The sequence below is a fragment of the Myxocyprinus asiaticus genome, chromosome 2 (genome assembly GCF_019703515.2).
Source record: "Myxocyprinus asiaticus isolate MX2 ecotype Aquarium Trade chromosome 2, UBuf_Myxa_2, whole genome shotgun sequence".
NCBI classification, from domain to species: Eukaryota; Metazoa; Chordata; class Actinopteri; order Cypriniformes; family Catostomidae; genus Myxocyprinus; species Myxocyprinus asiaticus.
The window spans coordinates 63901359-63926877 of record NC_059345.1 but is presented as its reverse complement, the minus strand read 5'-3'; the positions used below and the strand labels follow the sequence as shown (position 1 = coordinate 63926877).

General features: G+C 37.2%; 1 protein-coding gene across 2 annotated transcripts in view; it reads right to left on the bottom strand.

Moving 5' to 3' along the window:
- The window catches only part of LOC127456114 (equilibrative nucleoside transporter 2-like), a 48022-nt gene extending 26532 nt beyond the window's left edge, over positions 1 to 21490 (bottom strand). For both annotated transcript variants that reach the window (XM_051724452.1, XM_051724461.1), the window contains exons 1-5: positions 21343 to 21490; positions 11811 to 11865; positions 10248 to 10329; positions 1606 to 1751; positions 1117 to 1256 (exon numbers count right to left, since the gene is read on the bottom strand). In XM_051724452.1, the coding sequence (XP_051580412.1) occupies positions 1117 to 1256; positions 1606 to 1751; positions 10248 to 10329; positions 11811 to 11865; positions 21343 to 21352 (433 nt within the window). In that variant the 5' untranslated portion in view covers positions 21353 to 21490. The remainder of the gene's footprint in view (positions 1 to 1116; positions 1257 to 1605; positions 1752 to 10247; positions 10330 to 11810; positions 11866 to 21342) is intronic.
- Between the last annotated feature and the right edge of the window lie 4029 nt (positions 21491 to 25519).

Here is a 25519-nt window from a genome sequence, read left to right as displayed (position 1 = left end):
GCGTAAGCCCCATGGAATGTTAGACATCATGAAGGAAAATTGGGAGGAGGGACCTTCACATAGCAAAAATGAAATTCAATACGTTCTTGACCTGAGAGCAAAACTCACATTGGGTCGACTATAACAGGAGAATTTGGTACAGGCGCAAGAACGTCAGTCCCGGCTGTATAACAGGGAAGCTCGGCTATGGGAATTTGCACTGAGAGATAAGTCCTTGTATTGCTACCCACATCGAGCTCAAAATTACTAACTAAATGGCAATGATGCACCAGCCTGAGTCGGGTGATGGGGTATGTGGTGGCAGGGGGTGTGGTCGAGTGTTGGTGTGTGAATGGAGAGCAAGATTGGGAGATGAGAACAGTAAGGATTGTCACCTGTTTATGATGAGTCTAATACCTGTTTCTTGTTCTAGTGAGGGTGTGGGAGAGTTTAAAAGGAAGCCAAACGCTGGACAAGAGGGAGAGAGACTGACACGCCTGTACTATGTATGTATGTATGCATGTATGTATGTATGTATGTATGCGTGTGTGCGTGTGCACACATCTGAGAGTGTTAAGCTGAAAAGCAGACATAGTGTGTGGGTGGCTGGAAAGCATGATTTAAGTTGCCGCTGGAAAGCAACGAGGTACGTGGACTGTTCAACCAGCTCCTGCTTTCTCCTTTTATGAACTCTGTTACATGGTGCAAAAAAAAAAAACCTTAATAACATTATCAGTGGACCTCAGGGTAGATAATAAAACTATATTTAAAAAAAAAAAAAAAAAGAGCATTTCATGACCCATTAAAAAGACCTGATTTGCGGAAATGAATCAAACTTCCCAACCCTGTTTGTATTTTACTTTTTACTATGATTTAAATTAGAGATGCTATTAAAGCATCCCTCTTTTAACGCTCTCACACATGCCCAATCTTCAAGGAGCGGGCATGAAACTGGCTTAAACTGGCACTGTCTTTAACTTAAAAATGTGTCAAAATAATTGCAATATCGTTTAAATTTATTATTGTCAACAAAAAAAAATTTAAATATTGTAAATATTCCATCTATAGCCCTGCTATACTGAGTATAAGTCATGGTAAACAGATTCAATCAGGTGTTAAGGTTTCAACGTCACACACAGTTGATAAACCAGATGGTTGCCATGGTGACAGAGAAGAACCTGTCCTCCTCCATAGGAACCTTCACCAGGACAGCAGTGAGGATGAAAAGAAGGAGGATGAAGAGTAAACTCCCTGCTATCCTCATCTTCTCCGAGATTCTGGAAGAAAAATGATCCATCTGATTATGATGGTATGTTTTTTTTTTTTTGTTGTTTGTTTTTTGGTATTTGTAAAACAAAATAAAAACAATAAAATACAATTAAATCTGCATAACATCTCCTTTTGTGTTCCACAGAAGATAGAAAGTCATCAGAGCTGTATACTATTAGCAAAGTACAAATACTTCATTACAGTACTTAAGTAAATTCTTTGAATATTTCTACTTTGCCATAGCTATAATTAGCTGTGCCATTATTTATGCAATGTACTTGCACTTGCATGTGCCCTCAGAATGTCCTGCTGTTCATGTGCACAAGTTTTGTCAAGTTTAGATATATGACAACTCACCGCTGATAGAGGATAGAGTTGAGCAAAGTGAACAGAAGCAAAGGCAGCTGGGATAACAGGGTCATCCAGTTATTGAAATAATATTCCTTCCTGACTGTTAGCGTTCCGTTCTTCCATTCCGAAGCGTTCAATTTGTTGTTGAAATACTGTGAAAACCAAATCAAATAAGATTTTAGAGACACTAAACAACACAACATTGCATTAATGTAAACAAAAAAGGATTATGGTCTGACTGAAATCTTTATATCTTTGATCACACCGAGCTGTACTCGTCTACACTAGCTATATTAGCTAAATGAAGATAAACAAAAGTAAAATATAGCCACAAGTAGCGATTATCGGGGTCCAAGAACAGAAATAACCAAAATAGCCAAATTAGAAAGAATAGATCTTGTGGATGCTGCGAACACAGTTGTTTTGGTGTCAAATTTTAACTTCTTTGATTACAGTTGTACAATTAGGATTTTCTTAAGTTATAGCACCCTGTAGCATCAGATTTTAATGACATTTAGCAAGTGCCCGCAGGATGTCCTGCTGTCTATATGTACCAAGCTTTAAAGGGATAGTTCACCCAAATATGAAAATTCTCTGATCATTTACTCACCCTCATGCCATCCCAGATGTGTTTTACTTTCTTTCTTCTGCTGAACACAAATAATTTTAGAAGAATATCTCAGCTCTGTAGGTCCATACAATGCAAGTGAAAGGTGACCAGAACCCCAAAAACTCCAAAAAGGTGATAGAATCAACATAAAAGTAATCCATACGACTCCAGCGGTTTAATCAACTTCTTCTGAAGTTATCCAGTTGGTTTTGGGTGATAACAGACCAAAATGTAACTTCTTTTTCACTGTACATCTTGCCACTGCATTCTCTAGGCACGATCATGATTTCAAGCTTGATTACACTTCCACTTGACACATGCATAGAGTGCTAGATGGTGCTATAGGAAGTGTAATCGAGCTTGAAATCATGATCGACAAGGAGACTGCTTTCAAGATGTTCAGTGAAAAAGGAGTTATATTTTGGCCTGTTCTCACTCAAAGCCAAATGGATCGCTTCAGAAGACATTGAGTCAAATTGATTACTTTTATGCTGACTTTATCTCCTTTTTGGAGCTTCTGGAGTTCTGATCACCATTCACTTGCATTGTATGGACCTATAGAGCTGAGATATTCTTCTAAAAATCTTTGTGTTCAGCAGAAGAAATCTAGGATGGTATGAGGGCGAGTAAATGATGAGAGAATTAAAATTTTTGGGTGAACTATCCCTTTAAGTTTGGATTTTGCACTCACAGGAAACATGCCAGTTAGTCCTTATAGGCCACTCACACCCAAAAACACATTGGCTCATATTTTATAAACCAAAAAAATAATTCATTTGTACAGAAAACAATGTTACAAATATTTCATTTATTTTCATAAAATGCCACTTATAACAACAAAACAATGTTTAGCTAATATCTTTAGCTAAACGTTGTCATATGAACAACCAGTCAGTAACTACACTGATTTAAGTCTCATGGGTCACAAGTAAGTCTCAAGTACAACATTTTACATAACACAACTATTTTGGTTAATTTCTTTCGGAATTGATAATTACAATTATTCACTTTAGTAAGTTAGTCTAATTTGAATCAGTATCTGCTCTGACCTATTAAAAAAAATTAATAATAATAATAATTTTTTTAAAGTACCAGCGTTGTAGAATCAGTAGTGGCACAGTGATCTAGGGTTGCGCGGTATACCGGTACTAACGAAATATCGCGATACCAAAAAATTTAAAATGGTACAATATCATCTTGTTGTCCATTTCTGTACCATATTAAAGTATGCTGCTATTAGCAAAATGTAATGTAATGTGAGAGTTTTGAGATGAAATCAAAGACCATTTGAAAATAATGATAAAACATTTATCGATATGGCCAAGTGTGATCATTAAAAAGCAGAAGGATGTCATTTAATGAAATATTTACAGTCACATGCGTGTCGCGGAATGAATGAGAGGCGCCGTCCTGCTCTGTCATCTCCTTCACACACACACACACACACACACACACACATGCAACACATACTACTAATGCTTGATTTTCATGCAGTGTGTCCAATAGTATCCATCTGCAGAGCTGCAGAGCAGTGTGTTTAGTGTATAATCAGTTGTGAACTCTCAAATGAACTCTTTCTCCATTGCAGCTCGGAGATTTCAGCTCGCAAGTAGCCTGATATAACGAAACCTTCAAAAACATGAAGAAATTCAAAAGGTCTTTCAAAATAAAAGTCCCGCCGAAATAAGAGCTCTATTCAACCGGATGCGTGAAATTGAAGACATTACGACAGAAAAATATTACTACTGTATAAAAAGTGTAATATTCAAAGTAGTCACAATAATACTCATAATAACAATAATATAATATTAATGGTTATATTATTATTTGCAAGCAATATCACAAAAGCAAGTGTACTGAATATCAGCATGTTGTGATTCAGCCATGGCAGCCTTTTGCCTCAGGTAAATCAGATAGTTTTCATTTAATGTTATTAATACTGTAAAGCTCTGCTGTTCATCTTTTTTTTTTTTTTTACACACACACACACACACACACACACACACACACACACACACACATATATATATATATATATACATACATACACACTGGTGGCCAAAAGTTTGGAATAATGTACAGATTTTGCTCTTATGGAAAGAAATTGGTACTTTTATTCACCAAAGTGGCATTCAACTGATCACAATGTATAGTCAGGACATTAATAACGCGAAGAATTACTATTACAATTTGAAAGAAATGTTCAGAACTTCTTAAACTACTTCAAAGTGCTCATCAAAAAAATCCTCCACATGCAGCAATGACAGCTTTGCAGATCCTTGACATTCTAGCTGTCCAGATACTCATTGATACTCAAAGGGGTTAAGATCCATAACACTCTTTTCCAATCATCTGTTGTCCAATGTCCAGTGTTGGGGAGTAACAGAATACATGTAACGGGAATATGTATTTAAAATACAAAGTATAAGTAACTGTATTCCACTACAGTTACAATGTAAATCATTGGTAATTAGAATACAGTTACATTAAAAAAGTATTTTGATTAATGAAGAGATTACTTTGCATTTTATTGTCATTTGTTTAATTTAATATTTAGTCCTTTCAGATGGAAAACATTTATACATATAAATGACGTGATCCAAAGTGCATTTGAACAGCGGTGAAACACTTTCTTATGATGTGTTACATTCATACGAGCAGACAGAGAAGTAAGTTTGAAGTAAGTTTGGAGCAGAAGAAATAGAAATGAACCTTGTGTAAATTGTCAGCTTTATGCTAAGCTAAAATGCTATTGCTAGCCATTTTACATGCAAAAAAATGTATCAAGAAAATTCACATTATTCTATAATTTCTATTTTTCTAGTAAGACCTTTGATATTAGGGCAAAAATCATATTCTTGATAATTTTTCTGTAAAAATATCTAAAAATCCTTAAAACAAGATCAGTTTGATTGATCTTGTTTTAGAAACAACACTGCATAAGATATTTATGTTTTTCAGAGAATGTATTTTTAACATGTGTATTTTGTCTTACTGTACTGGCAGAGTTTTTATAGTCAAGTGAAAAAATCTACCAGTGCTGAAGAAGTAATCCAAAAGTATTTAGAATACGTTACTGACCTTGAGTAATCTAACGAAATACATTACAAATTACATTTTACAGCATGTATTCCTGTAATCTGTAGTGGAATACTTTTCAGAAGTAACCCTCCCAACCCTGCCAATGTGTGTTTCTTTGCCCACTCTAACCTTTTCATTTGTTTTTCTGTTTCAAAAGTGGCTTTTTCTTTGCAATTCTTCCCATAAGGCCTGCACCCCTGAGTCTTCTCTTTACTGTTGTACATGAAACTGGTGTTGAGCGGGTAGAATTCAATGAAGCTGTCAGCTGAGGACATGTGAGGCGTCTATTTCTCAAACTAGAGACTCTGATGTACTTATCCTCTTGTTTAGTTGTACATCTGGCCTTCCACATCTCTTTCTGTCCTTGTTAGAGCCAGTTGTCCTTTGTCTTTGAAGACTGTAGTGTACACCTTTGTATGAAATCTTCAGTTTTTTGGCAATTTCAAGCATTGTATAGTCTTCATTCTTCAAAACAATGATTGACTGATGAGTTTCTAGAGAAAGCTGTTTCTTTTTTGCCATTTTTGCCATTTTTGACCTAATATTGACCTTAAGACATGCCAGTCTGTTGCATACTGTGGCAACTCAAAAACAAACACAAAGACAATATTAAGCTTCATTTAATGAACCAAATAGCTTTCAACTGTGTTTGATATAAAGGCAAGTGATTTTCTAGTATCAAATTAGCAATTTAGCATGATTACTCAAGGATAAGGTGTTGGAGTGATGGCTGCTGGAAATGGGGTCTGTCTAGATTTGATCAAAAATGACTTTTTTCAAATAGTGATGGTGCTGTTTTTTACATCAGTAATGTCCTGACTATACTTTGTGATCAGCTGAATGCCACTTTGGTGAATTAAAGTACCAATTTCCTTCTGAAACAGCAAAATCTGTACATTATTCCAAACTTTTGGCCACCAGTGTATATTATATATATACAGGTGCATCTCAATAAATTAGAATGTCGTGGAAAAGTTCATTTATTTCAGTAATTCAACTCAAATTGTGAAACTCGTGTATTAAATAAATTCAATGCACACAGACTGAAGTAGTTTAAGTCTTTGGTTCTTTTAATTGTGATGATTTTGGCTCACATTTAACAAAAACCCACCAATTCACTATCTCAAAAAATTAGAATATGGTGACGTGCCAATCAGCTAATCAACTCAAAACACCTGCAAAGGTTTCCTGAGCCTTCAAAATGGTCTCTCAGTTTGGTTCACTAGGCTACACAATCATGGGGAAGACTGCTGATCTGACAGTTGTCCAGAAGACAATCATTGACACCCTTCACAAGGAGGGTAAGCCACAAACATTCATTGCCAAAGAAGCTGGCTGTTCACAGAGTGCTGTATCCAAGCATGTTAACAGAAAGTTGAGTGGAAGGAAAAAGTGTGGAAGAAAAAGATGCACAACCAACCGAGAGAACCGCAGCATTATGAGGATTGTCATGCAAAATCGATTCAAGAATTTGGGTGAACTTCACAAGGAATGGACTGAGGCTGGGGTCAAGGCATCAAGAGCCACCACACACAGACATGTCAAGGAATTTGGCTACAGTTGTCGTATTCCTCTTGTTAAGCCACACCTTAACCACAGACAACGTCAGAGGCGTCTTACCTGGGCTAATGAGAAGAAGAACTGGACTGTTGCCCAGTGGTCCAAAGTCCTCTTTTCAGATGAGAGCAAGTTTTGTATTTCATTTGGAAACCAAGGTCCTAGAGTCTGGAGGAAGGGTGGAGAAGCTCATAGCCCAAGTTGCTTGAAGTCCAGTGTTAAGTTTCCACAGTCTGTGATGATTTGGGGTGCAATGTCATCTGCTAGTGTTGGTCCATTGTGTTTTTTGAAAACCAAAGTCACTGCACCCGTTTACCAAGACATTTTGGAGCACTTCATGCTTCCTTCTGCTGACCAGCTTTTTAAAGATGCTGATTTCATTTTCCAGCAGGATTTGGCACTTGCCCACACTGCCAAAAGCACCAAAAGTTGGTTAAATGACCATGGTGTTGGTGTACTTGACTGGCCAGCAAACTCACCAGACCTGAACCCCATAGAGAATCTATGGGGTATTGTCAAGAGGAAAATGAGAAACAAGAGACCAAAAAATGCAGATGAGCTGAAGGCCACTGTCAAAGAAACCTGGGCTTCCATACCACCTCAGCAGTGCCACAAACTGATCACCTCCATGCCACGCTGAATTGAGGCAGTAATTAAAGCAAAAGGAGCCCCTACCATAGTATTGAGTACATATACAGTAAATGAACATACTTTCCAGAAGGCCAACAATTCACTAAAAATGTTTTTTTTATTGGTCTTATGATGTATTCTAATTTTTTGAGATAGTGAATTGGTGGGTTTTTGTTAAATGTGAGCCAAAATCATCACAATTAAAAGAACCAAAGACTTAAACTACTTCAGTCTGTGTGCATTGAATTTATTTAATACGAGTTTCACAATTTGAGTTGAATTACTGAAATAAATGAACTTTTCCACAATATTCTAATTTATTGAGATGCACCTGTATATATATACAGTATATATATTTGAAGAAAATTATTATATTTTAATTTGATTAAAGCTGTACAGTATGTATTTGATAAAACACAATTTGATCATAACATTTAATTAAAACATTTAACATGGACTCCAGAAAAAATAAAAAAGGAAATGCATAATTTATATCTATAAGGCGTTATGCAGTTCTTTTAGCAAAGTAATTTCATCAAAACTCTGAGGTTTTTTCATTTTTATTTGTTGCCTAAGTATCGATAGTAAAGGTACCAGGGCTGGTTTCGTACCAAAACCAAAATTTTGGTATCGGAGCAACCCTAGGACAATGTAAAAGTAATAACATTGATTTTACATTCATTTGTATAAGAATCGCTAAAAAGGTTATCGTCACTTTAAGATTTCAACAAGCGGTTCATAGTGTTCTGGTTCAGCGAACATTAACGAGAATCTCTCGGTTTCTTTAGCGCATCCATGCTGCATGAGATTAAAATTACTATTTCCTTTAACTCTTTTATCTGACTGTAAAGAACAGAAAGGATATTAAGACATTATTCAATGAAATGCCTCTTCTTTGATAGACACACATTACACAGAGAAAACGATCTGCTTTAATCTCAAGCACTTTTTATCAAAACAAGGCAATTTTCCAGGTATTCCAGTTCTTAAATTTCTAAAAGCTAAATTCAGGCACTTTAAGCACTTCAAGGACTGTAAACAGTGTAGAAAAAAGCGCAGTAGGGGTAAAATCAAGCGACAGAGAGATTATGATGTTTGATGGGTCATTTAATTTTTGATCACACTGACAGAAACAATGTTACAAATTTTGAAATATCGAGTTATGCCACGATATGGGTCATCATTTTTTTGGTTCGCGATTAAGAATTCAATATATCGTCTCATCCCTACTCGTGACCAAACGTCACAACGTCATACAACGTGACGACATCATGTTTGGCCACAAGATGCACAAGTACCAATAAGGATTGATGTTTTCAATGTCGCCACCATGTTGGATTCAGCACGGTTTACATTGTTTATCAATGAATTCATGTGATTATAGAGTGGAAAACAACTTAAATTATGGTCTGTTCATCACACAAAGTGCTCTTCAGAAGACTTGGAATATGACGCACAGACTACTTTTATGGTGTTTTTGGGTACTTTGTTAAAGGAATATTCTGGGTTCAATACAAGATAAGCTCAATCAACAGCATTTGTGGCATAATGTTGATTTCCACTAAAAATAATTTTGACTTGCCCCTCCTTTTCTTTAAAAAAATAAAAAATATATCTGGGTTAAATTAAAAATATTTCACTGCTTCAAAAGTATAAGTGTTAACATTGTTTTAGTGTGATAAAATTGCATGCTAACCTTTTCTGTGTAAAGTTATATCCAATTTTCCATGACGATGTAACGCCGTAAAAACGAAAATCCTAAAACGACCGTAAAAACAACTTTACAGCTCAAATAATACATGTTTTAACAGAAGAATTAATGTAAGTGCTTTTATGCAATAAGCGTCACATTTCTGTGTTTAAACTCTCCAATAATTGGCCCCATTCACTTCCATTGCAAGTGTCTTACTGTAACCTCGATTTTTGAAAGAAAAGGAGAAAAGAGTCAAAATTAGTTTTTGATGTAATCAACATTATGCCATAAATAATGTCAACTGAGCTTAACTTGTATTGAACTCTGAATATTCCTTCAAGTGTTAAAATGGCTCACTGTGTACTGCTATTGTATTGAATTCAAACAAAAAGACTGGATTAAATCATCATTAAACTGTCTCATTTTATGTTCTGCAGAAGAAAGTAAGTCATACAGGTTTGGAATGACATTAAGGTCAGTAAATGACGACATATTTTTATTTTGGGATAAATTATCCCTTTAAGACTCACTTAACTAAAATTACAGGAGAAAACAAAAACACACAGTTAGAACTGTGGAACACTAAAGTAGATATTTAGAATTGAAGTAGATTAAGATTAAGCAAATAAATCAATTCCAAACCCATCGGTTGCATGTATAAAACACAGTCTTTAAAAATGCACACACAAGTTGAAAATACAAAACATTATTAAATCACGCAGTAAAAAATTCAGGCTTTTTCTAAAGAATCACAGATTATGGTGATCACAGGAACGTGGGATAAAAACACGGTCTAAAACATTCCTGCCCCTCTAGAGACCAGTGATCTGGCTAATCTGTTCAACCCTGGCCATAAACCAAATATAATTAACCTGTCAGAGAATTCAGATCGAAAAGGATCAATGGTTGGTGGGCTACGTATGCAGGAATTTCTCTCAGACTAATTAAGTGCCTTTTCGAATGGAAATAAATAACTGTGCCTCCAGCAAACTTGGCTTTCTGAGAAACTTGTGTTTTTTCTGTGTGATTGGTGCTGTATTTATTTTCCACATTTTTATATTTTCCATAGTACATTACCATAGACGCAGTCATAAAGAAGTTCCATGGTAACAACGTTCCCAGGCCAAGGATGAAGAATATGATTCCAACAAGAAAGCCGCTAGACAGAGCAGAAAAAGAGCAAAGAAAAGTCAACAGGAAGTCCAAAAATGACTGCAAAATAAACATTCATTATTAAACATTTCCCCAAGTTAAACAAAATGTGTGTGAGTGTGTTAAATGTATTATTCCCACCATTAATCTGACGGTCTGACCTTCGTTTAGGGACTTTCCAAAACCCCTAACCCAATTCTATCTAACTATCATCCCGCACTATTTGTCATACACCCATGAATGTCAACAGACTTTAACACTTAAAATCCTTTTTGTGCCACTGTTAAGGCAGTTACAGTTTAAATTAAGGCCCCGGTATACTTTGTTTTTCTGCGTTCCAGATTGGATCGTGGCCAGTGGACTGCATTGCCTTTCAAAGTATACTTTTCTGACGTGAGCGAATACGAACGCGTTCGATGCATGCCCACTTCAACTACTTTGTGATCCTCGTACAGTTAATGCCCAGCGTATGCACCGAAGATGCGCACAGATGATGGCTGAGACACGCAAACTGTGCACAGAGCCATCAGCAATGCGGACAACCGTAGTATACTCAGGGTTTAGGGTTAGGGTTAGAGTTAGAGTTAGCATTAAGGCCCAGGTATACTTTTTGTGTGTCCCGGATCGGCTTGCACCTGGTCGACTACGTTGCCTTTTTGAATATGCTCTTCTAGCCGCGAGCGAATACGAACGCATTTGACGCATGCCCACTACAACTACTTTGTGATACTCTTTTAGTAGTGTCAATGGCCGGCGCATGTGCCGACAATGCGCACAGACGATGACCGCGTCTGCGAGTCAAGAAAAATCAGGCTGTGCGGACTGGATTATGACAACATTTGCATCACGCATACTGTGCGCGGAGCGATCCGCAACACAGACGCGAGAAGTATGCTTTGGCCTTTAGGGTTAAAAAAGGGTTACCTAACCCTAACCAGCACCAAAACAACTATGTCGACGGCATCCACGTGATCTTTTCTGTCAAATCTGATTGTTTTGGTCATCTCTCCATAAGTGCTTGGACCCCGATAATTGCGCTTGCGGTTATATATTTTTTATTATTATTTTTATTATAACTACTACTGCTACAACTTGCTTACAACAGTCGCCTGACTATGTCCTTTATGTGCTGTCAAAGTGAAGAAAATTTGGAAAACTTTGTAGAAATGATTACAGTGAAAACGTAAGCAATGTCTTTGGCCCAACAATTCAAAGCTCTAAATTATGAACCAAAAAACTCTCTTGATTAACATGTTAACTTAGGAGGAAAATAAACTAAACAAATGTGTAGATGTGTAGGTTCCAGTCAGTTGTGAGAGCAAAAGCCTGATTAGTGTCTGTATCTATTCGTTGTGTTGACACACTTGAGTGCTCTTAGAGCGATAAGGCTGTTCTCACTGTGCTTGTTCAAAATAATTTCTCACATCCTTTAGTTCGACAAAGAACTGTATGTGTTAGAAGCAAAAAATGAAATTCACAGAAACATACCGGTCTGCAGTGGCGTCCTCTTTTGTGCTCATGTTTCTAGATGTTCGGAAGGCAGCTGTAACAAAACATAAATCATGAAAAACACAATTCAAGCTTTAAATTAAATCCATCACAAACTGCCTGTCCCTGAACTGCATCGATGGTTTCACCACATAGTGCTTTGAGTATTTCCTGCCCTGCATTGACACGTTTATCGAAGTTGGTGAGCTGAGTGCTCTTTAAATAGCCACATTCCCCTCCAACACCAAATGTCCTTCTCTCCAAAACGATCCACACATTGGTCTAAAAAAACAGCATTTGACCATCTGAACACTACTGTGCTCAGTAGAGATAAATGTGCTAGATAAATTAGTGTAATCATTTACCTTCATTTATTCCACATCCAAAACCTGAACGGATCAATAAAACTGCAAACCCTCTGGTCAGAAAAGTCAAAAGATAGACATTCTGGACATGACTGGATTAGCTACGGATTACCTAAAGTAAACAGTTTGGTCAAGTAACACATTCATGATGAAAGCATGTGACATAACGTGGACAAACATGGCGTTTCTGTGTGAGAACTGGAGAAGAGAAAAAGGAGAGGCGTTCCTGCCAGAGACGGTTCTAATTGTATGCGTACATGCCATGAGTACAAATACAATAGGGTTGAACAATATGGCCCAAACAATTATATCTCTTTGCTGTCAACCTACTGACAATATTCTCAATATTCGCAAAAACGCCTCGTTCTCTACTTCTGCAACTTTCCTACATCACTAGGGGTTAAAATGAGTGGTGCACCGATCAGGAAATTTGAGGTCAAAACGATCACCGCTTTTTTTAACACTAGGATCGGCTGATACCGGTAATTGTTTTAAAAAGTGCCCTTAGCCACACTTTTGCAAGTTATATTCTGCATTTATGTTTATGCCAAACACAGTAAAATGACATTAATTGTGAATTGCTAACATTTATTTGTATTGAAACAGTTATAAATAGTTCTGTTGTCAAAATCAAAAGGTCATTGTGACATACTGGCAACCAGTAAAAACCATGAGAGCATCACACACAGCAGAGATACCTTCAAAAATAATAAAGTTGTCTATTACTAGCTCCAAAACAGCTCCTGTGAGGAATCAGTAGTATTTATGATTTGTTTACCGCCTTTGGCGTTTTGTTGCAATACAAATCACCAATTATTAAGCAAATGCGTGAAGACGCGGTGACGTTATTTAAGGTTAAACAGTTATATCTGTTATTAGTGGCATTGCGACCAACATCAGTCTAATTTAAATTGGGATCCTCAATTAAATTGGGAATAGCGCTGAGATTATTGACTGATGAGATAGAGCGCACCTGGAGAGCGTGCATGTTTGATTGACACCGCGAGTGAGCATATTGAAGGGAGTGGAGCTGAAAGTGTTCGGGATCCCTCAAACAGTCTCTATCGCTCAACACAACGTCTGATTGTCACGACTCGATGCAAAACAGTAAGTAAACAGTTTTAATTCATGAATATTTCGATGGCAGCATCATTATTTTATTTGGGCACAGAGATTGTTAGGTCTATTACTAAAATCAGTTGACTTTAGCACCCTTTGTTGCATTGTGTGCAAGTCCAAAAATGGAAAGAACCTTTTTTTGTGTTGTTTTTCCAAAGTTGGGAGTGCCTATAACAACAGAAGCAGGGATGGATTATAATCATGCGAGACCCTGGGGCACCAGCTTCCTGGAGGTCCCCCTTCCTCCACTGCCTCAACATAAGCACTGACATGGGACGGAATTTTAAGCGAATCTAGAAAGTCCATGACTGCTTTGTTTTTGTGTAGCATTTATCAGAGTTATTGCATCACGTGACACTCCGACTGTCTCACTGAGCCGCACCGTGGACCACACTCAGAGCAGCTCCTGAAGAACGCGTGAAGATTGACCGCGTCTGAACTGCTCCAATGTGCGTGCCGCCTGCGGAAGTTCGCACCAAACTCACGCAGAAATATGAGCGAGGATTTTGATAGTGACTGGTTTAACTTTAATTTAACGTTTGTGTAATGGCAAATGTTCTTGTTCATGGGTTTATACAGTGCTCATAATGTTAAAGGCATGCAATGACACAGATGAGGACACTCCTGATGATGAGGAGAATCTCAAAGGTCTTCCTTCATGAAAAATAAGGACTGGTGGTTCTAATCGGAGAGCTTCTAAATAATAAGCGAAAGTGAAGAATTTAGGACAGACAGATATTTCTATTGCATAATATAATATTTAGTTGGCTGGTTTCCAAAAACAACAGTGTAAATGTAGGCCTATAGCTGACCAAGGCTAAAGTTGATCAAAAAAAAGAAACGTTAAGTATTTGGAATATTGTAATATTAAAAAACACAAATTTTTCATGTCATTCCACCCCTGTGCAATATTTTCCTACATTTCACAAGCCCTAATACAGACAAATCGTTCATTATTTGTGTGAAAATTAATTAATCGTCAGCCAAAATACTCGTGACATCCCTACTAGAAAAACCAACAACACTGAAAATAGGGATGCACCGATACCACTTTTTCTCTTCCGATCCGATATCGGAAATCTCAGTATCGGCCGATACCGATCCCAAGCCGATACCAGTGTTGTTTTTTTGCATAATCAGTTTAGAATATCTTTACATTATTGTGTGGAACTAATTGGGAGTACTCTTTAATATGTAAAGAAACACAAACCTCTAACTACACATTATTTTAATATAAATGTATAGCTTATTAAGAAACACTTTATTATTAACTAGTATACTGGATAATGTAGCAGCAAAATTAACAGTAATTCAGTAGAAAAGAACCCAGTGTTTTATTTTTGCCTTTTTTTTTTCTTCTTTTTTTTTTTTTTTAAATGTTTCAACTTGCATCTAGACTTTAAAGGATTCAGATCTCTTTTTTGTTCAATTTAGTTGTAAGACATCAGTCCACTTTTCATTCAGTTATTTTTTGTTGTTTCTTAAATATTGTTATAAATTGTAAACAAATAATAATGATGACAATAATAATAAATTGTTATTAATATTACTGATTTTTAATTTTAAATACAACAGTAATATATTTAAATCGTGCACTTTTAAAACCCTCACGCTTTTATTTTGACATTCTGAACTCTCCAGGAAGTCCTGTATGTGTCTGTTTGTAGGCATGTTCACAATAGTGTAATTAGCTTCTTATTCAAATTCTGGTAAAATGCACCTTCGGTGCCATTCTAAATGCATATTATAAGTGAACCCGAACTATTGAGCATCTACATCTGAGATGCTGTTCTTGAGTAGCGCTCAAATATTGCACGCCGCTGTGAAGGCTAAAATAGCCGCGAGTTCGCTATAATAGCCGCGAGTTCATCACCAGCCTGTGCGTGAGTTTGTGTCAACAGAGCAGCACCATTCACTAACGCGCTGGAGCTGGGCATACTATATATTTACTTATTAAACACAGCCTTTTGTGATTCACAGAGCTATTGCACACACCTTCAAGTGGCTTTGAATAAAATGCACGAGACATATGAACTACTTTAATGGTGTTTTAATGGTTCTTTTATGTCATTTTTGGAGCTTGACAGTAACGAGCATGACTAACACACAGTATCGGATTTGGATCGGGCTCAACGTACCGATACCCGATCTGTCTAAATGCTTCAGTATCAGAGCCGATATCGATCCAGGTATCGGATCGGTGCATCCCTAACTGAAAGTACACACAGTATACACTGTACATGAACTACAGCACAATCTGCACAAAATGTCAAAAAAAGATTTTAGCATCCAACTTTCTCTTTAAAAAAAAATTATTTCTGAAACTTTTTGTTAAAAAGTGCCCCTGGTAGCTCAGTGGTAAAATACGCTGGCTACCACCCCTGGAGTTCGCTTGTTCGAATCCCAGGGCGTGCTGAGTGACTCCAGCCAGGTCTCCTATGCAACCAAATTGGCCTGGTTGCTAGGGAGGGTAGAGTCACATGGGGTAACCTCCTCGTGGTTGCTATAATGTGGTTCGTTCTCAGTGGGGCGCGTGATGAGTTAAGCGTGGATGCCGCGAAGCCTCCACATGCACTATGTCTCTGTGGCAACGCGCTCAACAAGCCACGTGATAAGATGCGCGGGTTGACTGTCTCAGATGCGGAGGCAGCTGGGATTAGTCCTCCGCCACCTTGACTGAGGCGAGTCACTACTCGACCACAAGGACTTAAAAGCGCATTGGGAATTGGGAACTCCAAATTGGGTGAAATTTTTTTTTTTAATTAAATAAAAAACAATTTGCCCCTTTTGATATACTGTAATAAATAGATCACAACATTTGTGATACATTTATGATACTAACTATATGTTTTACTCTGTGCAAGGGATAGCTGATAGCTAATAAATGGCATTTAAACTTTAGCAAATGGCCACTACTCATTTGAATTGTGCAGAACATTTAAGGGAGGCTTTTTTGGGGACTTTTATTTAAAATAATCACACAGCACAGTCATCATACATGATGAAACAACACAGACACACATGCATATATTTTAGCACATCTGCTCTTGGCTTCCTTAAATTCAAAAGTGTCATAAATGTAAGGAAGCCGAGTGCATTTATGCTAAAATACATAATTTTTTTTGTATATGATAGTATTATATAATTTTTTATCAGGGCCTCTGATTATGGGCCCAGGGAGAGATAACGTGGCAGTCACACATTCAAGTACTTTTTGTCTGTTTATAACAATTTTGCATTTGTCGTGCCACCAAGGGGCCTCTCAGCCTGAGGCGCCCCAAGGCCCCAGGCAGCCAGAGGCCCTGAGGCACTGGCCCCATTGGCCCGGTTATAATCCATCCTTATACAGAAGAATTAAAGATGTATTAATATCCTTTTAGATTCTGGTTCGGGGAAAGAAAATCCTTTTTGTATCTTAATTTTCAAGGCCCAACATGGTTAAATTCCACAGATACAGTTGTGCTCAAAATTTTGCATACCCTTGGAGAATTGGTAATATATGTACCATTTTTAAAGAAAACATGAGTGAGCAGGCAAAACACATTTCTTTTATTTCTTATGGGATTCATATTCAACTGTAGGTTATAACAGAATGGCACAATCATAAAACAAAACATGGCAACAAAGAAAAAAATGAAATGACCCCTGTTCAAAAGTCTGCATACCCTTAGTTCTTAATACTGTGTATTGCCCCCTTTAGCATCAATGACAGCATGCAGTCTTTTGTAATAGTTGTCTATGAGGCCCCAAATTCTTGCAGGTGGTATAGCTGCCCATTCGTCTTGGCAAAATGCCTCCAGGTCATGCAAAGTCTTTGGTCGTCTTGCATGAACCGCACGTTTGAGATCTCCCCAGAGTGGCTCAATGATATTAAGGTCAGGAGACTGTGATGGCCACTCCAGAACCTTCACCTTTTTCTGCTGTAACCACTGGAGGGTCAACTTGGCCTTGTGCTTAGAGTCATTGTCATGCTGGAAAGTCCAAGAGCGTCCCATGCGCAGCTTTCGTGCAGAAGAATGCAAATTGTCTGCCAGTATTTTCTGATAAAATGCTGCATTCATCTTGCCATCAATTTTCACAAGATTACCCATGCCTTTAGAGCTCACACACTCCCAAAACATCAGCGAGACACAAACATGCTTCACAGTGGTGATGGTATTCTTTTCACTATAGGCCTTGTTGACCCCTCTCCAAACATAGCGCTTATGGTTGTGGCCATAAAGCTCTATTTTGGTCTCGTCACTCCAAATTACAGTGTGCCAGAAGCTGTGAGGCGTGTCAAGGTGTTGTCGGGCATAATGTAACCGGGCTTTTTTGTGGCATTGGTGCAATAAAGGCTTCTTTCTGGCAACTCGACCATGCAGCTCATTTTTGTTCAAGTATCGTCGTATTGTGCTCCTTGAAACAACCACACCATCTTTTTCCAGAGCAGCCTGTATTTCTCCTCAGGTAACCTGTGGGTTTTTCTTTGTATCCTGAACAATTCTTCTGGCAGTTGTGGCTGAAATCTTTCTTGGTCTACCTGACCTTGGCTTGGTATCAAGAGATCTCTGAATTTTCCACTTCTTAATAAGTTATTGAACAGTACTGACTGGCATTTTCAAGGCTTTGGATATCTTTTTATATCCTTTTCCATCTTTATAAAGTTCCATTACCTTGTTACGCAGGTCTTTTGACAGTTCTTTTCTGCTCCCCATGGCTCAGTATCTAGCCTGCTCAGTGCATCCACGTGAGAGCTAACAAACTCATTGACTATTTATACACAGATACTAATTGCAATTTAAAAAGCCACAGGTGTGGGAAATTAACCTTTAATTGCCATTTAAACCTGTGTGTGTCACCTTGTGTGTCTGTAACAAGGCCAAACATTCAAGGGTATGTAAACTTTTGATCAGGGCCATTTGGGTGATTTCCGTTATCATTATGATTTAAAAAGGAGCCAAACAACTATGTGATAATAAATGGCTTCATATGATCACTATCCTTAAATAAAAGACAGTTTTTTTGCATGATCAGTCATATTTTCAAAATCAATGCCAAAATTTCACAATTTCTGCCAGGGTATGCAAACTGTATGGGGCTCTCGATGTGGCTCCATCTAAAAATTATAACATTTCACCCATTTTCAGTAGTCAAAAAACCAAATGTGGCACACCTGATATGAAGTTATATCCCCTTTAACTAACTTACAAAGACAAAAACCTAAATTATTTCTAGATTACTCAGAATCACTTCTATGTAAACATGAATGAAGTGAGTCACTCACTGACTAGCCTAAAATGTTTTGGTTGAGTGCTTTAGTCAAACTGTAACCAAGGTACACATACACACACACACACACACACACACACACACACACACACACACACACACACACACACAGAGCAACCTGACACTCAAGTTCAATGACGGGAACATGACTCATATATTCTCCTCTATGAGACAGATCATGCAAATGGATTTGATGATGCATTACAGTCCTTTAACGTTCAGTCCCTCAAAGGTGATATATGTGCGGGACACGATTTTATTCATAATCAATCGTAAAAAAATGGTCTTTATATGAAAGTTTGGTGGAGGGGAGGGGTTGAAAAATAAGTTTGGTGACGACTGCCGATAAGGAAACTCATTTCAGTGACAAATTATTACATATTAATGAAAGATTATGAAGACAAATTTATGTTCTTTTATATTACGTGCACCATCATGTACAATAAGACCAAGAATGTGGATTAAGAAAATAAATGGGGTTCATTTTGATTTCATGCGATCTTTAAACCAACACAATGTTTTACTCATTTGTTTGATAAAGCATCAGTTTTCTGGGTGGAGAGTTTGTGAAAAGAACTCCAGCTACAGATGTATTTATTTACACACAGGTATTTCCAGAAAAATGTGACATAATCCTCCCATAAAAAAAGAAAAACACAAATGAAGTCTCTAAACAGCAGTGAGATCTAGCTTAAATCTCCTACTTTCTCAAATTTAACAATCTCAGCAAGTTGCTTGAAAAATAGTCTCGCGTAGCCAGACCTTTGACTAAAACGGCAACAGTCTGGGGTCTATCGCAGCTAACATTGGCCAAGAACCGCCCACTTAGGCAGGAAAAGCCATCTAACTGACATGTAAAGCGACCAGTCACAGCCGGGTTTGTCATTACGTGATGTTTAGGGACGGGGTTACTGGAGCTCTCAGAAATCCTGTAGAAGTCAGCCAATCAGATTTGGTCTGTCAAACGGTTAGTACACAAACTGTGGGCGTGCCGTTTGAGGCTGAGACTACCTAAAACACGACCATTGGGCCATCCTAAAAAATGAGCCCTACGAGTGCTCCAGACTTCATATGGAAGATATTAATATTCTGTCCCACACACCATCCAGTTCCAGCATAAATAAATCCCTCTACGAATGGCAAACTCTTTCACTGGATTTAACAACCATCTCTGTCCATCTCTCTGGTCTGTCCACCCCTTCTTCAGAAAGAGCTGATGAATAAATGCTGAGCTTTATTAGTCTGTGCCTAAACACAAGTCATTCAGAGGCCTCTGTAGGGAATAACCTATTTGCATAGTAAAACATTCAAACCTTCAAGGACTATATGAGGATACTCGGAGTAAACATTTTTCATGTTTTACTTTTGAAAGGAATGAAAACACGGCTCTGAGGTAAAGACTAAGGGATAGTATCTTCAATGGGTTGTGCTGTTGTGTAAATGGCTTTTGAAAAAAAAAAAAAAAAAAAAAGAAGAAAAAAAAAAAATCAGACCAAAAAACTCCAGAAAACACGAGCTGTGAAAATTAGATGCAGTGTAAAAAAATAATCCAATTTACAAGAAGTCTTTGCAATAAATTTTAAAAAGTCACTGGAACAAACATTTCTCAGCTATACTTTGTTTAACCCTTGTGCGTCAATACATAAAGTCTGTCCTTAGAGGACAAAAATGTCCGCGTCAAAAAAACTGCCATAAAAATATTATATATTAATATTATTTTCCACTTTCACTGACTTAGATTTTTTTAACCAACATCAGTCCTGATCATAACTACCAAATATTCATTCATGTTCAGGATTTTAACCCTTTAATGCCAGTTTGTTTACATAATGCCACATAATGCCATAATGTTGCTTTTTACACACACACACACACACAAATTTCTCAATACACACATACAAAACACACTCAGACATCCATACCAACACACCCACACAATTTTAGCTGCATCATTTATTCAATTAGCCTGCAGTGCTCTATAATACAGCAAACAGAAAATAGGAAAAAAGCATGTATTTGCTCCATAGGCTAAACATGAGAAAAATGGCGCCATCTGGTGGAAAATATTAAAATGTAAATTTTGAAGCCAGGGCTCTGGAATGAAGGTATAATATCATTGAATTCATGATTTTATGCTTTAATTGCACTAGGATCAAATATTTTAATGGGTTTAAATGGGGACATTTTGTCCTGAAGGTCCTGAGTGTAACTATTGTGTGAACACAGTGTATTATAGATGTATTATAGGAACTGAGGTTGAAATATAAACATTCCCCCCAAAATTCACACTTTTGGCAAAATGTATGCCGTTGTCATTAATAGCCAAAATGATCGAAAAAAACTAAAAGGTCGCACAAGGGTTAAACTGAACAAAATGAACCTGAACATGTTGCTAGGAAATAATATTTTCTGACCTTGGATACCAAAACGATTGCTTCAGAGGATGCATTGGAATTGAATCTAAATAAAACATGTTACAACAAAATGTCCACAACTTGCTAAACTTGTCATGTCAGTAAAAAAAAAAAAAAAATAAATAAATAAATAAATAAATAAATAAAAAAGAAAAAAAGAAAAGAAAAATGAAGACAAAAATAATGCTAATGTGAAATGTACTAGAGCGCTGCTGTAACGGATACATCTGCGGCGCGTCGCAGACAACAACTGCTCTGTTCATTGCGGTAATGTCAGAGAATTGGTCTAAATCACTAGAATAAACACACGCTAATTAAATTGCAAACAGACAGGGAGATTCAGAAATTCAGCTTTTTACTCACCAGTTTTCATGAAGTTTGTGGTTAATTTCTCATTTCATCTCCCCATTTAAACACATCCTTTCTGTAAACGCAAGTTCAAGTCGAACACACCTAATGTCATGCAAACCTTAGCATGTGTGCCTTCCATGCTGCGTACACACACTTCCTGCATTTCAAAGTGTATCCAGTACGGTCCTGTTGTCAGGTTCTTGCGCATGCGCATTCTGTCATGATGCTCGTATCTCAAACTATTAATGATGGAAAGCATTAACAACGTCAATAATATAAATAATATTACATTATTATTACTATCACAGAGTGACTTTTTGCACTAGGTGTAAATATCTGCCACACACTGAAATAGTCTGGTGGAAACCAATAAATTAAAGATAAACTGCTCATTAAGTGTCATAGCAAGTGCATTAGGAGAGAGTGGATGTACTTTTTTTCATGCGGACGACGTGGGTTCTAATCCACCTTTTGAATAGTTTTCCCCATCCTGTTTCCTGTCTCCACTCTTAATATTTTTCTAGAATACTACTTATAATTATAAATAAATAAAACTAAAGATTCCCTCACTGAGATTTGGTCAAAATGAAGGTCAGAGGGTTGAGATAATGGTTTGATCTGGGTAAAATTAACCATGGTTTTACTATAGTAATATTGTAGTAACCATGTTTTTTGGCAGAAGCCATAGTTTTAATGCAATTAACCATGGTATTACTACAGTAATATGGTGTTAACATAGTAACCAAGTTTTAGTGTCTACTAAAAAATACCATGGTGATACTATGGTTACTGTATTAAAACCATAACTCATTTTTGTAAAAGCAGGTTAGGATTAGGTTTAGGGGTTGAGATTGGTGTAGGGTGTCTGTGGGACTCTAAATAAACACACTGTAGTGATGCCCTGTGTTAGAATTTAATTAGGGGTACAAATAGTATCTGTCAAACACTATTTACACTTAGTCTCTGCCTCATTATTATTATTAAGAAATTCTGTTGTCGGGGACCTGAGTAGCTCAGCGAGTATTGACGCTGACTACCACCCCTGGAGTCGTGAGTTCAAATCCAGGGTGAGCTGAGTGACTCCAGCCAGGTCTCCTAAGCAACCAAATTGGCCCAGTTGCTAGGGAGGGTAGAGTCACATGGGGTAACCTCCTTGTGGTCGCAGTTAGTAGTTCTCGCTCTCAATGGGGCACGTGGTAAGTTGTGCGTGGATCGTGGAGAGTAGCATGAGCCTCCACATGCTGTGAGTATCCACGGTGTCATGCACAACGAGTCATGTGATAAGATGCGTGGATTGACGGTCTCAGAAGCAGAGGCACCTGAGGCTTGTCCTCCACCACGTGGATTGAGGTGAGTAACCGCGCCACCATGAGGACTTACTAAGTAGTGGGAATTGGGCATTCCAAATTGGGGAGAAAAGGGGATCAAATAAAAAAAAAAGAAAAAAGAAATTCTGTTGTCAAATTTAAATCTCATATAGCATCCCAAGTTTCTAGGATAAAGTAATATTTTGACAGAAGTTCATGTTAAGGCACATATTACTTTAAATCTTAAATTCCATTATTATGACTTAATTCATTGACATTAATAGTAATTTATGAACTAAAAAGTGTCCAGCTGCTGTTTAAAGACGTTTATCTCTTTTAGAACAGGAAAGTGTGAAACAAATCTTGTGGAGATTTTTTTTGTGTTACTACATGGGTTCGACTTTTTGTGTTCCCAGTCGAACCGAAAAGAAAAATGCGAACAAATGTGTCCCCTGAAGTGCGGATGCAATCTTTGTTTCTTAAAATATAAAGTTGCTTCCAAGCGGATTACAACCGATGGCAGTCAAACTTTTAACAACAGAGCTGATTGATGTACTTCTCCAGTTATCAACAATATCTCATGACTGAAAGTAGCAGACGTAGAGCTAAAGTTATCAAATGTATTATGTTAAATATTTATTTTAGAGCTTGAATTGAGCATCAAAAATGACTGTACATCAAAACAGTCGTTCGTTGAGGTGCGACTTCAAATTAATACAGTGTAGGTGTTAATACAGGTACGTCACATAATTAATATTCATTAGCCCAGCTCTGGGGGTCCAACCATCAGGGAGAGTAGGAGGAGCCTGCCGCTGGCATCCGCCAACCACTTGCATCCAAACACTGACAGCAGCCAATCGGTAAAAGAGAAGTTTTCGCCCAAATATATATTTAAAGCGATCAATCACAGTCGGTTTTGTCATTACGTGTTTTTTAGGGGGGATTATCTGATGTATCGTAATAAAAGACTAGTGTGGGGAAAAAAATCATTTGAATAATAATGTGTCAGTTTTCGCGATTGCAGAGAAAACACAGGCAAATAGCAGAAATAGCACAGAAAAACTCATTAAAGAGTGCATATGGCCAAAAGTATGTGGACATGTCCTTCTAATGAATGGGTTTGGTTGTTTCAGATATACCCATTGCTAACAGGTGCATAAAATCAAGCAGACAGCAATACAATCTTTCCTTAAGACAAACATTTTGTGTAGAATGGAACATGCCAAAGAGTATAGTCACATTTTAATGTGGCACTGTCAGAGGATGCTACAAGTAAACTGGTTTCTTGAGTCTGGTGTGGAAGAACTTGACTAGCTTGTTCAAGACCTAGACCTGAAACCCACTGAACTCCTTTGGGATGAATTGAAATGCCATTGCCCAACAACAGTGCCTGACCTAACTGATGTCTGAATGGGGGCAAAATCCAAAATCCTCCAAATGTTTCAACATCTAGTGGAAAGTTTTCCCAGAATAGTAGAAGCTGTTGTAGTAGTAAAGCGAGGAACAACTCCCTATTAATGGCCATGGTTTTGGAATTAAATATTTAACAAGTACATACTGTATGTGTGTGGTGTTCACGTGTCCACATACTTTTGGCCATATAGTGTATGTACTAAGTTTTGTTATGTTTGAATATTGCGCTCACAAGATACAGGCCAATAAGTCAATATGGGCCACACCCAAAAACGTATTGGCTTGTATGTTCTGAATGATTAAACAAATCTAAATTAATAACATTTTTGTCTCTAGATTACGTATTACATTTTGGGTGAATCAGACAAATAGCCTAGGATGAGTTTGAAAAGTAGGTTTTTTTAAAAAAATTAAGTGGGAAAAAAGTGTTCTAGCTGAAATGGAAATCCACATGACAATATGATTTGGGAGCACTGACAGTATCAGAGTGCTCTTTGCTTTCCTTAATCTTTATCACATTAATGACAACAATGAGCACAACACATTAACATAATGACACTGCATTTAAGCAAGAATTCACCACATGTTGAGCACAATGTTAATTAGCTGAAAGAATTTTTAAAAATATTATTAGAAAGATGGTCAGTCTGATAAGCCCTTTTATCCCACTTTTTCCCATCTTGTTTCTTGTCTCAACTATTAAAGGGATAGTTCACCCAAAAATGAAACTATTAATCTCCACTTTCACATTCTTGTTCTTGTGTTTTTGGTGATTTGCATTCTTCGTGCATATTGCCACCTACTGGGCAGGGAGGAGAATTTATGGTAAAAACTGACAAATATTGATCTGTTTCTCACCCACACCTATCATATCGCTTCAGAAGACATGGATTTAACCACTGGAGTTTTATATATTATTTCTATGCTGCCTTAATGTGCTTTTTGGAGCTTCAAAATGTTGGTGCCCATTCACTTGCATTGTGTGGAACTACAGAGCTGAAATCTTCTACTAAAAATCCTCGTATGTGTTCAGCAGAAGAAAGAAAGTCATACACATCTGGGATGGCATGAGGGGGAGTAAATGATGAGAGAATTTTCATTTTTGGATGAACTATCCCTTAAACATTTTCTTAACCATTCTTACTATTGTAATATTATAGTAATGTCTTTTGGCGGAAGCCATAGTTTTAATGCAGTTAACCATGGTGTTACAACAGTAATATGGTGTTAATTTAGTAACCATGTTTAATTTTGTGGTTACTATGATTTTAATACAAAATACCTTGGTATGGTTACTGTAGTAAAACCATGGTTCATTTTTTGTAGGATTAAGTTTTAATTAGGGGTGCATATAGCACTATATAAAAAACTATTTGCACTTAGTGCAAAGAAGATACTTTTTGTTGCTATTTACACAAACAGCATCTATCCATATAGCCTCTACCTAGGTAATATATTAATTCAATTTA